Raw genomic sequence first — 16,268 nt, forward strand, 5'->3', positions numbered from 1 at the left:
GCTGCCACCAGCTGCCCAGCGCTGCACAGCGACATGTGCTGAGCGGCCGCACACGCAGAGAGTTAAACGTAACGGTGCCCCCCAAAAAATGGTTCGGCCGGACCCCACCTCAGTAGAATGGAAAGCGGCGCCATCTTGGCCTCAACCACGGCGGTCAGGAAATAGGGGTGCCTGGAATGCAGTGGAGTGAGAAGGTGAAGAAGCCGCCGCCGTCTGAGCTAGACGGCGGCTGCAAAAGGCGCCTAAATCGTTTGTGTGCGGACGGGAGAGAGGGCGGCGGCGAGCGGGAGCGGCGGCGGGGACAGAGATCCCCCTCCGGCCCTGCGGGCGTTGGTAGGTGCCGGCGCGCGCGGGCCGCTGGGCCTGGCGCACATGGCCCGGCCGTAGGAGCCGCCCCGCCCCTCCCCCGCCTTTCCGCGCCGCGCTCCGCACGGGACCGGCACCGGCACCGAGAGCCCGCAGCGAGCACCGGGCACCGCCGCCGACACCCGGGCACCGCACCCGGCCCATGCAGGACACCGAGGAGAGCCCCGCGGCCGCCGCGCCGCCCGGCGCGCAGGGCCCCGCCGAGGAGCCCGAGCACACGGACGCGCCCCCGCCGCCCGCGGAGCCGCCGCAGCAGCAGGAGCGGGAGGAGGACGAGAAGGAGGATGAGGAGCAGGAAGGAGCAGGCGAGTCCGAGGCGCCGCCGGGGCCCCCCGAGCCGCCGCCCGCCGCCCAGGAGCCCGAGCAGCCGCCGTCCGGCCGCCAGAGCCCCGCCAAGGCCGAGCCCGAGCCCGAGCCCGGCTCTGAGCCCGCGGCCGAGCCCAAGTCCGAGCCGCCGGCCGAGGCCGAGCCCGGCGCGGCGCAGGAGAACGGGGAGGCCGCGCCCGCCGCCCCGGCCGAGCCCGAGGATGAGATTTCCTTCAGCGACCCCGAGGACTTCGTGGACGACATCAGCGACGAAGGTGCGGGCGGGAGGAGCCGGGGGAGCCGCCGGGGCCAGGCCGGGCAGCGCTCTGCCCCGAGCCCCCGGCCCGGCTGCGCCCCCGCCCTGGTGCTGGGCAGCTCCGCATCCTCTGTGTGCGTCTGCATCGCAGCTGTGCTTCTTAAATGGTCTTTTTTTCTGAGTTATCTCTGCACCGCACAACGCTGCTGTCCTAAATCCTACTGCTAGTGGTTCTAAACTCGCTGTTACACCTCACTTGTGGGCTGCCCTCTGAGTGGAATCGTCAGCAAGTCTCCCTTCCTTTTGTCTCCGCTGGTTAAACTCAGCTGTAGAAACAGAAGTTTTAAATGGTTGATGTGGTCGTTGCAAACCAAAAATCGTTCTTGCTTTTCCCATGCACCCAGAATGAAATCCGTAGGTAATTAGGTTTTGAGGAGAGTTAATTACTGCTCGTGAAGATGTGATGTAGAAAATAGGGAAATGTGACAAGAAAATAGGGAAAAATCGTTTCTGACAGTTAAGAATGTCAGCCCAGACTCTTTTAAAAGTAGTGGATATTGACTACCTTAAAATGGCCAAGGTGTTGTGTAACAGCACGGACAATAAGTGCTTATACATGGGCTTGTCATGCAGAATTTAGAACTCTAATTTAATGTTTTTCAGATGGTTTTTTCCAGATAAATTTTCTTAGTTTTTGAATAGAAAAAGTACTTGTTTCCCCATTATTTGTTCAGCATTTGTGCTATTTCAGTGTCTCCTATGAGTGTATTCTGCCTATTGCAGTGTCTGTTACACATATCAAAAGTGAAAAGGTGTTTCTAAAGCACAGGATTGTGAATCAGCCAGTTATCTCACCTGGCAGTGGAATACAGGTGGTACAGGTGCATTCTTGTGTTCCAGTCCTATGTTTAGTTTAATAAAACAGCAGCCAAATGTGCTAGATTAAGGAAGTGTTTGCTGTTCTCACTTTAGCAGTCTGTATAACAGCTCTTCAAACTTTTACTTTGTTTCTTACAGAGACTGGCAAAATTGCCTTGGAGCTGGATTCTTTCTGTTAAGTGCTTGCTTAATATACTTTGTGTCCATCTAGGATTGTCATGTTCAGCTCCTTCTTGGGAGCTAGGTGAATTTTCCATCCCCACCTATTTTGTTAATGACTTTGGTTAACTTCTCAGCTAAATCCAGTGTTAGTGGCTGAATTACAGCGTTTAAGTTTAGTCACTCTTGCTGGTCTGGCTTTCCACCTGTGTATATTGCTTCTTGAGCTTCCTTATTCCTTTCCCATTATTCTGGTGCCTCCCCAAGGAGAAAAGCAGCCCAGTGAGACCAAGCTAAGGCTCTTTCAGTGCTCAGGATAACACAGATCTTCAGGAGCACCTGTGAGATGGACCAGGTGCAGGACTGGAACATCTCAGATCCTTTACTGCCTCTTCTTTTCCCCGGAGTGCTGTTGGCATGGGAAAGCAGCTGATCCAAGTTAAAGTAGAAGGGATGTGTTGGACACCCACTTAGGTACCAGAGAAGCTTTAGTTCAGATAATGACAGTGGTCCTTATAATGCTGCTAGCAGAAGATAGCCCAGTACCCACCACACCCTGCTTCCCTCCTGGCTGCAACAGGAGCTGGCTGAACCAGCTTCTTGCTCTTTGAAGATTCCTTTGTTCACAATTTTGAATTTAAGGGCACAGTGTGGGAATTTGTCTTCAGTCTGTTGCAGTTTTGATTCAATACAGGGTGTTGCATTCCTGCTCAGGAATCTAAACAAGCATTCTTTGGCCTACAAAGTCTTTTTGTGAGAAGTGGCTATGAAAAAACAGGCTAAAGGAGCCTTAAAAATTACCCTTTTGTGTTTTACTTTGGTTTTCTCCTTTTGCTTGTAGACTCCTGTGGAAATGTTCTTATGGGGCATGCTTTCATTTTATATCTTTTATATTCTTATTTGTAGTTCCTACGTGCACATGGAGATGATCTTTTTTGAGTGATAAATATTACAAACAGCAACATTCTGTGGGTGCTATGTAATCTTGGTGATAATGAGCTAAATATTTGTGATTGTTGTTGCCTCAGATCAATGGGAAGCTTCATGTGTAATAACCTGTTGAAGCTTAAAGTTGTAGAAAGCAACTATTTAGTAGTTTGAAATTCAAAGTCAGTATGTTTCTCATATTTCTTCATTGCTGGAGATCTTTCTAGTGATGTTTCTGGGCAGAAAAAAATCTTGAATTACAAAACCATCAAAAATCTAATGTCTTCAAAATATCAGTACATACATTTTTAGTTTGTTCTCATATTTTAAGTCTTTGTGTGTTTGAATTCTTTTTCCTAGTCTGCATGCTATAGATAGTCAGACTCTTCAAATTTTATTTAACTCAAAAGTATGGTGAGGTGAACTTATTTTATGTGTAGTCTTTATATTTTATAGTGATTTAAAGTGATCTTCACATAATCTTAAAACTTACTGCAGGTATTCAGGAATTAATATGTTTGAAGAATATCCAGTGTGAAAACATGTGTGCTTGTCTTCACAAAGCTTAAATGTGGCTTTCAGTGTCTTGCCTTAGACCTTCGTTTTTGTGCTTAATTAATAGTTTAGATGGAGTGTGAGTTGTTAATTATAGTGATGCAGAGGCATGTAGAGCTTCCAGTATGGTGGATAGTTTTGACTTATGCTAAAACTTGTGTAATTTGGGAGGGAGGTACAGGTTGCATTTATTTTTATCAAAGTCATCTGGTTATAATTTGAGCAAGAGGGCTGGTCAGAGGTCAGGTAGTAAATCATGCATTTGTCTGTGCTATTGTCAGCTTTGAGGACTTTGTGAGCCACTTCCATCTCCTGAAAAAAACTGATAGTGCAAGTGTTGAGAACCTCAGTGTGTAAAGTATGTTTTTAGGAAAGACTTCAAGAATTGGGTGCTTAAAGTTAGCCATGAAACCACATAATCCTGTCACTTAGTCAGAATGTGCTGCTGGGTGTTGTGCATTCACTTCAGTTGTTTTTCTGACAGAACCAACCTTCACTACCAAGCTTCTTAAAGCATTCTTGAAATTTCTTGAAATTTGAAGTTTCTGTATTCTTACTCTCACTGTTCTTTTCATCTTTGTCTTCCCTCCTTCATGATGAGAGCAGTGCCTTAGTTTCCTGTCCATGCTGTCTTTGCAGAACTGCTTGGTGACATCCTGAAAGATCAGCCACAGGAGGCAGATGGAATAGACTCGGTGATTGTCGTGGATAACGTGCCCCAGGTTGGACCAGACCGGCTGGAGAAACTGAAGAATGTCATCCACAAAATATTTTCCAAGTTTGGCAAAATTATCAATGAATTTTATCCAGAAGCAGATGGAAAAACAAAGGGGTAAGTCATGATAACTCCAACTGGAAAAAGGACTGAAACACAGCTCTGGCTTATCTTTGATTGTTAGTGTCAATACTTTGTGGCCAGGTTTTATGGTGACCCCATAGTTGTTATCATCACCTTCCTCTACCTCAGCCTGCAGTCCTGACATCAGTCTCAGTGACAAACAAGTTCCTGAGGAAGCTGAGAAGCTTAATAGCTCATTAGGCTTCATAGTGGAGAGTGGTGGGGATTAATTCTGGAAACAGTTTAGTTGGGTTTGGAGACAAATTTCTGTCCTACATGAGGAGTTTTTTCTTAGTTTTCTGCTATGGCAGAAGTTAAAGGTCCCCTTGAGCTAAAATCTTAGTAGCAATGGCTGGACTGTTTGTTGCAAAATAGATTGTCAATACCTGTAGCATATATTCTGAGTATTGGAGCAATCCATACTTTAGAAGGCATAAAAAGAGTTTTCTGGAGTGGAGGGATTGTTGCTTCTAATACCAGCATGAAAATTATTCTGTCTCAGTGCCCATACCTCTGAGGCACTGATGGTGTTCAGGATGCCATTAGTTTTAGTCTGCTGGGCTCCAAGCTGGGTTGATTGGGTGGCCAGAAGGAAGCTGAGTTCTGTAATGGAAAAGCCATGGTGGTGCTTTAAGATGCCCTTGACAGCAAGGTGCAATTCCTAAACAGGACCTGTTACTCAGCTGGGAAGAGCTGTGGGTGTAACCTGCACGTTCCTGTTGTTTTGAGCTGCATTGACTGCTGTGTCTGGCCCATTTCAGAAGGGATATCAGATTAATTGAGGTCAGGCCTAGACAGCTAAAAAATGTGTGCGAGTCCGTGGCCAGAATTAATTTGCTGTTGACCCTAATTGGTTAGGGACAAGACAAGAAGTTATTTTGTAGATGCTCTGCACTGAACTCTTAATTCATCCTCATTGTTTCTTCTTTATTTTGGGCTTGTTGTGTAGTCAACAATGTCTTGTACTTTGGTTTTCCTTCCTTGCAGGTACATCTTCCTGGAGTACATGTCTCCTTCCCACGCCGTGGATGCTGTGAAGAATGCAGATGGATACAAACTGGATAAGCAGCACACTTTCAGAGTCAACCTCTTCACAGACTTTGATAAGTGAGTGCAGCAATTGTGTGGTATCTGTACATTTGGGGATTCTAATCCTGAGTGCCTGCATGGAGTGTAACCAACCAAATTGCTCTTTCAGGTACATGACAATCAGTGATGAGTGGGAAATCCCTGAGAAACAGCCATTTAAGGATTTGGTAAGGAATTTTTGGAAAAGTGGAAAGAATATTCAGCTTAATTTTAAATGGTTACTTCACTGCTGAAATGTCCATGTGAAAATAGAAATGATGTGTTAATGGTGTTGTAAATAGCAGTGCTGATCACATGCTCCTTCATGCTCACCATCATGCAGTGATGGGAGGAACTCAGTGCTTCAGCTTAATAGTTGCACATAGTGTGAAGCTTAATTTACTCTTATTATTTAAGAGTGAATAATAATTTTGCACAAGTCATTTAAAAATAGATTTTTCAGAAGCATCTTTTTATATTCTTAATTGTTTGAGGCAAACTTTGGTGTTTGTTACCAGTTGCTTTGTAAATACTATGATGGAGAAAGAATTGTTTGCTTTTTCTTCAAATGCCAAATTATTTCTTGTTTAAAATAAGTATTAAACATCATCAAAACTCCTTGAAGGTCCACCTGTTTATGGTGTGCTCTCAGCCTCCAGCATGCAGTAGTTGGAATTGTTTAATTTCACTTCAAAAACTTGTTTGCAGTGGTTAGACCCCAAAGTTGCACTCTGTAAAACCAGCTTCCACCTGCCAGGTAGATACTAATTAGTGGAACTTGTTGACTTAGCCTCTGACTCACTGATAATCTTTTGCTCTGTTTTTCTCAGGGGAATCTCCGGTACTGGTTGGAAGACCCTGACTGTAGGGATCAGTACAGTGTGATCTTTGAGTCAGGAGATAGGACATCCATTTTTTGGAATGACATCAAGGAACCTGTTCAAATTGAGGACAGAGCAGTAAGTGTCCTGGTAGTGCTGGAGATTGCAGATACACTGCCAATCTCCTTCATTTTATGACATTGCAGCTTTTTCAGTAAAAAAAGGGTTTTTTCTTTCATTTCTGAAATAATTTCTTCTTCCTTGTGAAGAGTGGTGAAATCACATCCTTTAGAATTAGACTTAGCTGCTTAGGTAAGAGAACTGTGAAGTGAACTTTTTAAGAGTTTGTGGTGGTGTTTTCTTGGTTGTTTTTTTTTTTAACTGGTTTATGATGCCCATTAGTTTCCTTCATCTCTCTGTTATAGGTGATTCAAAAAGACCTGAGAATGCAAAGTCAGAGTTTGAGGAGCACTATTCATTCGAGCTGAATATGTGCTTATGTTTGCTGCTTCAGATGACTCCTTGCTTTTGTGCTGACCACAGAGGTGTTAAAGAGGAATAGCTGGTTTGGTAATGGCATAAAAAAGGGAGAGTTAGTCTGCCTGTCTGCTGCAGGCACTGGACTTGCTGGGAACTGTTAGGACCCAGGAGCATTTTCCTTAATAACCATTTTGCATTACAGTAGGAGGAAGTTGGCTCTGGGATGGTGAGAATATTTGCCCATCACCATGGTCTGTATTGCTGAGATCTCTCTAACTTAGCTAAAGGTCCAGAGCTGTGTTGTTCAGAAATTTGAAATAATTACCCTTACTTCTGGGAACAGTATGTTATTATCAAGGCTGAAAGAAGGAAATCCAGGGTGTTAGGTGGGTTTGTTATTACACAAAGGATGTCACTGTACCTGAAAAACATCTTTGAGCTATAAGTTGAAAAGGTCTTAGTTGACAATTTTCAACCTGAAGAATATGCACTGTACATTATGAGCACAGAATAAAGCTCCACAATTACCACAGATCCTGAGATCTTCACTTAGTAAAGGGATTTACAAAATGTACTGCTACAAGCCACGCATGAATTCTTTCCCTTTTAGGGACAAAGCATGAAATTAAACTTCTGTGTGTATTTTTTTTTAAATCCAGAGGTGGACAGAGACCTATGTCCGTTGGTCTCCCAAAGGCACCTACCTGGCTACGTTCCACCAGAGGGGCATCGCTCTGTGGGGTGGAGAGAAGTTCAAGCAGATTCAAAGGTTTAGTCATCAAGGAGTGCAGCTTATTGACTTCTCACCCTGTGAAAGGTACAGAGCATGATACTGCTTTGGGCTGAGGGGTCAAAAGCATGAGGCATCAGCAGCATCCTCCAAATCTGGAGTGCTGAAATTAATTTCTTAAGATTTTTTTTTAACTTTTAAGAGCTCTGGACAGAAGGATAAGATAATTCCAGGTCTGAGATGTATTTTCATTTGAGTTTTCAAGTAACACATTTGGAAGCAGTTGGGTTTTATGCTTTTTTGTATTAAAGAGATTATTTACTTTTCAGTGGAGAAGCCCAGCATCCCTGTAGTTTGGGTTGGATAAGGTCAATGATCTTTGGTTTGAAACCAGTGTTAGTCTCATGTCTAAACTATGTAATAAGTAACAGTGTAATTGGTGAGTTCTCCTCCCTTGTAACTTCAATATGGAAAGACTTGAATGCAAATCTGGAACCTTTTCAGCCAGATGGATGCCAGGGAAACTTTCTCCTTCTTTATCATACTGTTCTTATTTTTCCCTCCCCTGAAAAATCCCATTAGAGCAGCTGCTGTTTTAAAGTGCCTGGTATTTAAATATCACTTGGACGAAAGCCTGCTGTACTGACATGTTAGATGAAGTTTCAGTAATGAATTGGATCATTTCTTTTGTAGGTATTTAGTGACCTTCAGCCCTCTGATGGACACACAGGATGACCCTCAGGCTATCATCATCTGGGATATTCTGACTGGCCAAAAGAAGAGAGGGTTCCACTGTGAAAACTCAGCCCACTGGCCTATTTTTAAGTAGGTTGAGAAACAGAATTAGAGTAGAGAGTTGTGGTCCCAGACTTCATTTAATAAAAAGGCAGTTCCAATTTAATTTTTTTTTTTTTCTTTCTTGCTTAGATGGAGTCATGATGGTAAATTCTTTGCTCGAATGACTTCAGATACCCTCAGCATCTATGAAACACCTGTAAGTTCTTGCCTTTTTGCATAATAATGAGTGTAGAAAATACATGTGTAAATGTAAGAATGTTATTAACTTGAAAATTCATCCTTTTCTCACCTTTCAGTCAATGGGTTTGTTGGACAAAAAGAGCTTGAAAATCAATGGAATAAGGTGAGTCTGTTCCCTTGTAATCATAACTGTGTTCTTTAGCTGGAATCTTTTAGTCTGGGGATTTGTTATGGCAAGAGGCATTTTCAAACTGTTGCCTGGAGCAAAGAGCTTTATTGTTGAGGTGGTCAAATTAGACAAAGTGGCAAAAAGAAATGGAAAATTCTTGACTTGTTGATGGAACACACTTGATAGATTCTGTGCTTTGAAATCCTCTTTGTGGTATCACTTCATCCAGGGTCTAGCTTGAGAGTTCTGTTCCTTGTCTACAAAGCCAGGCTGGAATGCAGTTTGTTAGGGAATATCTCCCTAACAAGGTGGTTGTGCTGGCTTAGAGCAGTGTGCTGTGTCTGCACAAGACACATTGACTCCTGTGAGAATTTTTAAAGCACATCTCTGTAAAACAACAGGAAAATTAAGTGTACCCAGGTGCAGGAAGATGGTCTCTATGGTAATTTAATAGGGTTTATTTTGGCTCATTTGTTCCTAGATCTTTGGCAGTTACTCTGTGTGCAACCCCTGCTTTTTGGTAAGATGTACTGATGAGACAACATTGGTGATATAGTAAATTTATATAGCTGCTTAAAAATCTCTTTAGTTATCATTATTAAATGCCCCTTAGTTATGTATCTGTGCCTGTCTTTATTATGGAGAGTTGATCTTTGTGCAACATTCAGATACAATGAAGAAAGTGCTTTCTGTTTGTAGGATCTCTAACTGAAATTGAACTGGCATATTTTTAACTTTGTTCCTATAGAGACTTCTCATGGTCTCCAGGTGGTAATATAATTGCTTTCTGGGTGCCTGAGGACAAAGACATCCCAGCAAGAGTGACTTTGATGCAGCTGCCTTCCAGACAAGAAATTCGTGTGCGGAATTTGTTCAACGTGGTAGATTGCAAACTGCACTGGCAGAAGAACGGGGACTACCTGTGTGTGAAGGTAGACAGGACTCCCAAAGGCACACAGGTACATGGATTCTGATTTATTGGGAAAATCTGGTTCTGCCTCATGCTTCCTTTTCTTACTGTCTTTAAATAAAGGCAGTGTAAATTTTTAATTTTTTTCTATTTGAATTTGAAGCATGTGGAAAGCAGAATGTATGTAATGTTTGCATCCAGAATTTGCTTTGACTTTAGTGGCCCCCTGGTCTCTGAGAGGTCTGTGCCTCACCTCTTCTGCTTAGCATTAAGCAGCTGTTGAACATCATGTAGGTCAAGCTGCATAATGTGCCACATACTCATCTGTCTTCATTAAATTTTATAACAGTCTGAAAAAAAAAAAAGCTTTTTTACAATTCTGAAATTATTCTTTATCAGAACAAATTTGGAATGTTTTTAGTAAGGAGGTATATTGTATTTATCTGCTCTCATTAAAGGAATAAACCTTGACTCATTCTCATCCTGTGTCCTGACAGGCTAAGTGTGGAGTTTCCTTTTATGCCTAGTGATAACATTGTTTACTCTGCTGTTTTTGTGCTGGGTAATGAGCTGATTTTGGCCTTTGCAGGGAGTAGTGACCAACTTTGAAATATTCCGCATGAGAGAGAAACAGGTGCCAGTGGATGTGGTGGAAATGAAAGGTAATGCCAAGTATTTCCTTGCTTTTGAGCTTGAACTTTTCTGTAGAGTTGCTTATGTCTTAAAAATTCTTGTCAACACATAACATAATTAGGAATTTACCCTTTGGAAAAAAGCTGGATTTTAATATTGGAGAATGTCTCATGTAAAAATGAGAAATCAAAACTTCTGTTGCTGTTTGTGCTTGTGACTATCTTGAAAAATGACAGAGCTGGAAATGTGTTATTAATAAAAGTGGTAGGGCTGATAATATAAATGTATTTTGTAGCTGATGGAAGATTTAGAGCTGTAGTTAGAAACACAAACTCCCTGCAATTGCCTTATCAACCTGTATTTTAAAAGAAAGTCTATTAACTAATGAGTTCCCTCTTTGGTAACTACTTGTAATCAGAGGTTTGTATTGTCCTTTAACTGAATTATGGCTCCTTTTGTTACAGAAAGCATCATAGCCTTTGCTTGGGAACCAAATGGAAGCAAGTTTGCTGTGTTGCATGGAGAAACTCCACGAATTTCAGTTTCCTTTTACCATGTTAAAAACAACGGGAAGATAGAACTCATAAGTAAGTGAAAAACAAGTGAGAAATGCAGATACTAAACATTTTGCATGGTAATAGATGCAATAATCTCAAAATTGCAGCTCTTAGTGATTTTTGAGAGATATTATTGGGGTTGGTGCTTGTAATTGATGGCATTAGATTGAGATCTTTTTCTGAATTTGCCTTGTTTCTTTTCAGAAACATTTGACAAACAGCAGGCAAACACGATATTCTGGAGTCCCCAGGGACAGTTTGTAGTATTGGCTGGCCTCAGAAGGTGAGTGTTTCACAGGTTACTGAACACCACCACATTGATTTTAAAAGAGGAAGAGAAGTATATCTCACCAAGAAATGTTTTGTGTCCCTGTCAGTGCTGATTGCTGTAATCCTAATAGAGCTGTGCAGAGCAGAGATGCAACTTTATGATGTATCTTAGTCCATTGCAGCTTTTGCTTCCTATTTTTGCCACACCAAATAAAGAATGTGTTTTTCAACAGAAAAGTGGATATTTAGAAACACCTTCCAGCTGTTTAAATTAAATCCTGACTCTGAGCCAATCCAGTTTGGACATGCTTAGGGCTCTTGTGATGCATTTGTTTTCATCACCCTGTGCCCTTTCACAGGCAATACCTGTTAATGACAGTGCTGCTTTGTGAAAGAATAGCAAGAAAGTTTCACTATAGAGCAAGTGAAAATTACTGTAAACCAGTCAAGTAATATTTGCTTTCATGTGCATTCAAACAAGCACTGCTGTTCATCTTAGAAATCTTTTTTTTAATCTCTTCTTTACTACTATGTCTAAACATATAATGGTTAAACTTTGGCTGTAGCTTGCCCAGAGTGTTTTTTTACTGTGACTTTTACCCATTTTATTTGTATTTTTAAGGGTCCCTAAATATAGAAACAGAAGTGTTGTTCTTAGGTGGTGTTTTGTTTTTATCCACCACGTTCCTTTCCAGCCACAGAGACTGGTACAAACCTGCCTCTTGGCTGCTGTGAGGCTTTGTTTGTAATGAGGAGTTGCAGAGATACAGCTTGTGGAATGTTTTTAAAGGTGTGTAAAGCAGTGTCTTGCTTTGCCTGTGCAGCATGAATGGTGCCTTAGCATTTGTTGACACGTCTGACTGCACCATGATGAACATCGCGGAGCATTACACGGCCTCGGACGTGGAGTGGGACCCCACGGGCAGATACATTGTCACCTCTGTGTCCTGGTGGAGCCACAAGGTACTGATGCACCTCTTTTCCCCACCTCTGCTTGCTGGTGCAGTGATATTGGAAAGGGCTGTTGATTAGGAAGAGAAAATGAGCACCTGTCACTGGTTGAATGACTTAACCTCCGCCACAGTTTTAAATATTAATTTCTGAGCACTCCAGTGTTAAGTTAAAGCTTATTTTGGCTGAGCTGCTGCACTGCTCTTCCAGGTGGACAATGCATATTGGTTGTGGACCTTCCAAGGCCGTCTGCTTCAGAAAAACAACAAAGACAGGTTCTGTCAGCTGCTCTGGAGACCACGACCAGCTACCCTGCTCAGTGAGGATCAGATAAAGGTGGGGTATGCCAGGGACTTTGTGCTGACATGGATTTGTTGTATAAAGCATACTCAATGTTCTCCCTCTTCTTGAGGATGAGGTTTGTTACACAACTGCCTTTTGCCCTGAATGTGTGCATAAACACATTGCTGTGTGGGATCTCATTTCTGGGAATGTCTGCAGATATTAACTGTATTATAAGCTCAAAATAGAAGTGGTTACCAGTTGTTCTTACAGTTAGGGTATGATGAAAGGGTATAAAGAAGAGTAAATTGAATTTTGCTCTTCAGACTTGGCTAGTTGTTTGTGTACAGAAGCACTTACATGATCTATAAGCCAGGAGGCACAAAATTATGGCGAAGTGGAATTGCCTAGCAGAGAGATGTTTTTCAGAAGGACAGAGCCTGCTTAGGCCTACCAAGGGAGTTCTTAGAGAAGATGGTGGTTGTAATTGCTAGTCTGATACTCCAGTTGAAATAAAATTTCCTGTTCCACAGCAAATTAAGAAGGATCTGAAGAAATACTCCAAGATATTTGAGCAGAAGGATCGCCTGAGCCAGTCCAAAGCTTCAAAGGCAAGACACTTTTAAAATATAATATAGATTAAACTCTCATAGCCTATCCTTAGTTTGTGCTGGGGATATGTAAGTTACATTTCCTGTATCACAAGTCTTCATTTGATCCGGATGGTTAGAATTAGTCCAATGGGTGGTTCAGAGAGGTGCTACTGTAATGAGTCTGGAGATGAACGGGTGTTACATTGTGGTAAAATTTTGGAGTTCTTAGCATGTTGCTGCATTAGTGTTTAAATTAGAAAATTAGTCTTTCAATTAGAAAAAAGGTCTCTTCACCAGAACAGCATTCTGATTAGGGAAGAGAAGCTTGCTCAGGAATGCCTGGGGTGTGTGTGGCCCAGGGAGGTTGAGCAGCCCCTGTGTCCCCGCAGGAGCTGGTGGAGCGGCGGCGCACGATGATGGAGGAGTTCCGCAAGTACCGCAAGATGGCACAAGAGCTGTACATGGAGCAGCGCAACGAGCGCCTGGAGCTGCGCGGGGGTGAGCCCCGAGCCTCCTGCAGGCCCAGCCCTCCCTGCCCCCTCTGCTCCCTGCCCTCTGGGGGGCTTTTGTACTTCTTTATCCTGAATCGTGGCAGGATTTAAGGGGGAAAAAAGAGATTGGCTTGACCTTGGGATAAAACTGTAGTAGGAGGCAGTGATGCCTTGGTTGCCTCTGAATACATTTCACGTGTACTTGTTATGATTTAAAGCACCAAATACCTCTCCCCTTGTTTCGCTGCTGTCTAAGGGCTGTTTCTGCCAAGAGCAGCAAATCATCCCATTGCTGCTTTGTTTGTTGTGTTCAGTGTTGATGTTTTCTCCATTGCAGGGGTAGACACAGATGAGCTGGACAGCAATGTCGATGACTGGGAGGAGGAGACTGTGGAATTTTTTATCAATGAAGAAATTATTACCCTTGCAGAACCAGAGTAATTAATAAAACTGTGGTAAGTTAACATAACTCTGAGAGAAACTCTCTTTCAACTATTGCTATAGAGTTGATAATTGACTTCAGGGAGTTATGTCTGTCTGTTGCACTGGTGAATGTGTTGTTCTCTGAGTTGGTTTATGGTTTTTAAAAAAGTAATTGCAGACAGTCAGATTTGTGAGTTGGACTGAACAGAATATTCTGTCCATCCTGTCTTGCTAGAGAGATCAAACCCACAACAGAGTCAGGGTCAGCTTATGAACACAGTGTTGCAGACCTGTAAATTCTGTCAGCAGGAGGAATTGTAGTTGGTATGAGATAAGAATTTTGCCTTCTGGAAGATTTGCATGCTAGTCCAAGACTGGACAGAGTTTAAATAGTGTATTAAAGATTATAGCATTTGTCTTTGGGCTGATAAAATTTTGAGATGATGTTTAAATATCTGCATGAACTCAGTTATTGTTTTCTAGAAAAGTTGGATAGAGTTCACGTGGTAGCAGATTTGTGTACTGACTGGCATGACTTGTTGGGAAATCTTGTATTTAATTCAGTGTTTTTCCCAGCTCCTTCTTATGAATTCATGTATTTTATGTTGGCAATGGAGGCTACTTCCAGCCCCTGTTGTAGGAAATGTCCTTTAGTGAGCTTGACATTGTAGTGAGGAGGAAAATACTTTCACAGACACTGACAGGATTTTAAACTTCCAGTGGGTTCCTGCTCTGTCATGTTTAGGATTCACTTAAGAAAGGGGAAGGGGAGACTGGGAATATGCAGCTGTAAGTCACCCTGTAGTTCTTCAGCCTCCAGATATCTCAAGAGCTCAGGTGCAACATGTGCCTTTTGTAGCTGTAGAAAAATAATAGCCTTGATACCTTTGACTATATTTGAGTCTGGATTATGTGTTCCATATGTGGGAGATGTTTTTATGGAAGGAAGAGGGAGAGAAGCTGCTTAGTGTATAGATTTAAACCACATGGGTTTAGGAATAGGTGAAACAAGCTGGTGTAGTCTTTCACCAGCTCAGCTTCTGAGACTCAGCTGTTTGTACAAAAGCACAGTAACTAACTCACCTCTTTTTTTTTTTTTTTTTTTCCTGCAGCTCCACCAGATCTTGTGCTGAAAAGAAGTTTGTTTTCCTAAAGCCTATATCAACTTTGGAATTCTTAATCCATATTCTTGCACTCTGGAAGGGTGGATGCACCAGATTTTCTCCATTCTGACACATTGTAGTGCCTTTAAGTCTTGCTGCCTGCTGCAGTGAGATACTGGAAAGGCGCTGCTTTTAAATTTATATTTTTTTTTTTTCTAGGATTTGATTATTATTTTTTTTTTCTTTTTAAATCCACTACTACCAGTATTTACTTCCCGACTCTGTGCAGTCCTTGCCAGCTGGCAATTTTTGCCTCTTGCCAGTGAGGTGAGATTCACCAGTGCACCCCTGTCTCACACACACGATGTTTGGGTTCCAGGACTCTCTCTGTGTCCCCAGGGCATGGACAGGTGTTGGTTGGGGTTGGGGAAAAGTCACCAGAACCATTTCTTGTATGATGTGTTTTAGTGTGCTGAAGCAGCACTACAGTGGGCTATACCCTCCTCCTTTCAGATTGTGAAAGGATGTCTCCCTCAAAGAGCTGAATATGGAAATAAAAGCAGACCTATACTAAAACCAGGCTGGCTGTGTGTTGTTTGTAGGGAATTATTCCATGAATGATCAAAGTCAAACATCACCCAGTAATGAGAGTGTGCTTGCTGTATTGCCTAATGGTTCCTTTGGATTTTTTTCAAATCTCAGTTCCTCATGGTCCTTCTGGCTTTGTGTTGTGGTTGCTTGGTTTTTTACAATATGGTGCATCTCATTAGTCTGTCACATTGACCTGCTCCTGGTGGTGGAGTGACTAGAAAATGACTGGATTCTTAAACCATTTGCAAACTGATAAAAGCCTCAGAATTACTGGGTTAGTATAGCTAATGCACAAATGCCTCAATTAACTCCTGTGTCCTCTTCACCAGGAAGTTTTCAAAGTCATTTTCCCATAAATGGTACTGACTTAGTTTCAACAACTCACTCTTTAATCACCATGTGCTGTTTTTCCAAAAGTCTGTATTAATTTCCAGTTTTCTGCATTTTTCATTCATAATCCATATAGAGAAATACAGTTTAAGTTTACTCCACATTATTTCCCAGCCTCATTTCTCAACTGAACTGGAAGTAAATACTTTCTAGAAAAGCAGTGCAGAAGAACTTAGAGCACAACTAACATGGAATGGTTTGAGTTGGAAAGGATGTTAAAGCTCTTCCAGTTCCAACCCCTGCCATGGCAGGGATACCTTCCCCTATCCCAGGTTTCTCCAAGCCCTGTCCAAACTGGTTTTGGACACTGCCAGGGATGGGGCAGCCACAGCTTCTCTGGGCACCCTGTGCCAGGGCCTCACCACCTTCATGGTAAAGAATGATGAACTTGCATAGCAGGAATCATTTTTACGACCCTTTTGTTGTGAAGAGCTGACTTCTCAACCATTTTTTGAATCACAAATGGAGCTGGAAGGTTTTTCCCCCTGTCTTCAAGCAATGAAGGTTTAATAGGCTACTGTGTTTTATTCCTGGCTGTTTCC

At 42.5% G+C, this 16,268-nt stretch overlaps 1 protein-coding gene across 1 annotated transcript; it reads left to right on the forward strand.

Moving 5' to 3' along the window:
• Positions 1-358: 358 nt before the first annotated feature.
• On the forward strand, positions 359-15,321 carry EIF3B (eukaryotic translation initiation factor 3 subunit B). Its single transcript, XM_056502895.1, has 19 exons — positions 359-947; positions 4,088-4,280; positions 5,274-5,393; positions 5,485-5,542; positions 6,185-6,313; positions 7,315-7,472; positions 8,079-8,210; positions 8,313-8,379; positions 8,480-8,526; positions 9,281-9,491; positions 10,032-10,104; positions 10,540-10,662; positions 10,837-10,915; positions 11,727-11,865; positions 12,064-12,189; positions 12,669-12,746; positions 13,118-13,226; positions 13,557-13,674; positions 14,755-15,321. Exons 1-18 carry the CDS (start codon positions 509-511, stop codon positions 13,658-13,660), a joined length of 2,385 nt encoding a protein of 794 aa, XP_056358870.1. The 5' UTR covers positions 359-508; the 3' UTR covers positions 13,661-13,674; positions 14,755-15,321.
• The last annotated feature ends 947 nt before the right edge of the window (positions 15,322-16,268 follow it).

This window comes from Oenanthe melanoleuca, chromosome 14 (genome assembly GCF_029582105.1).
Source record: "Oenanthe melanoleuca isolate GR-GAL-2019-014 chromosome 14, OMel1.0, whole genome shotgun sequence".
NCBI lineage: Eukaryota > Metazoa > Chordata > Aves > Passeriformes > Muscicapidae > Oenanthe > Oenanthe melanoleuca.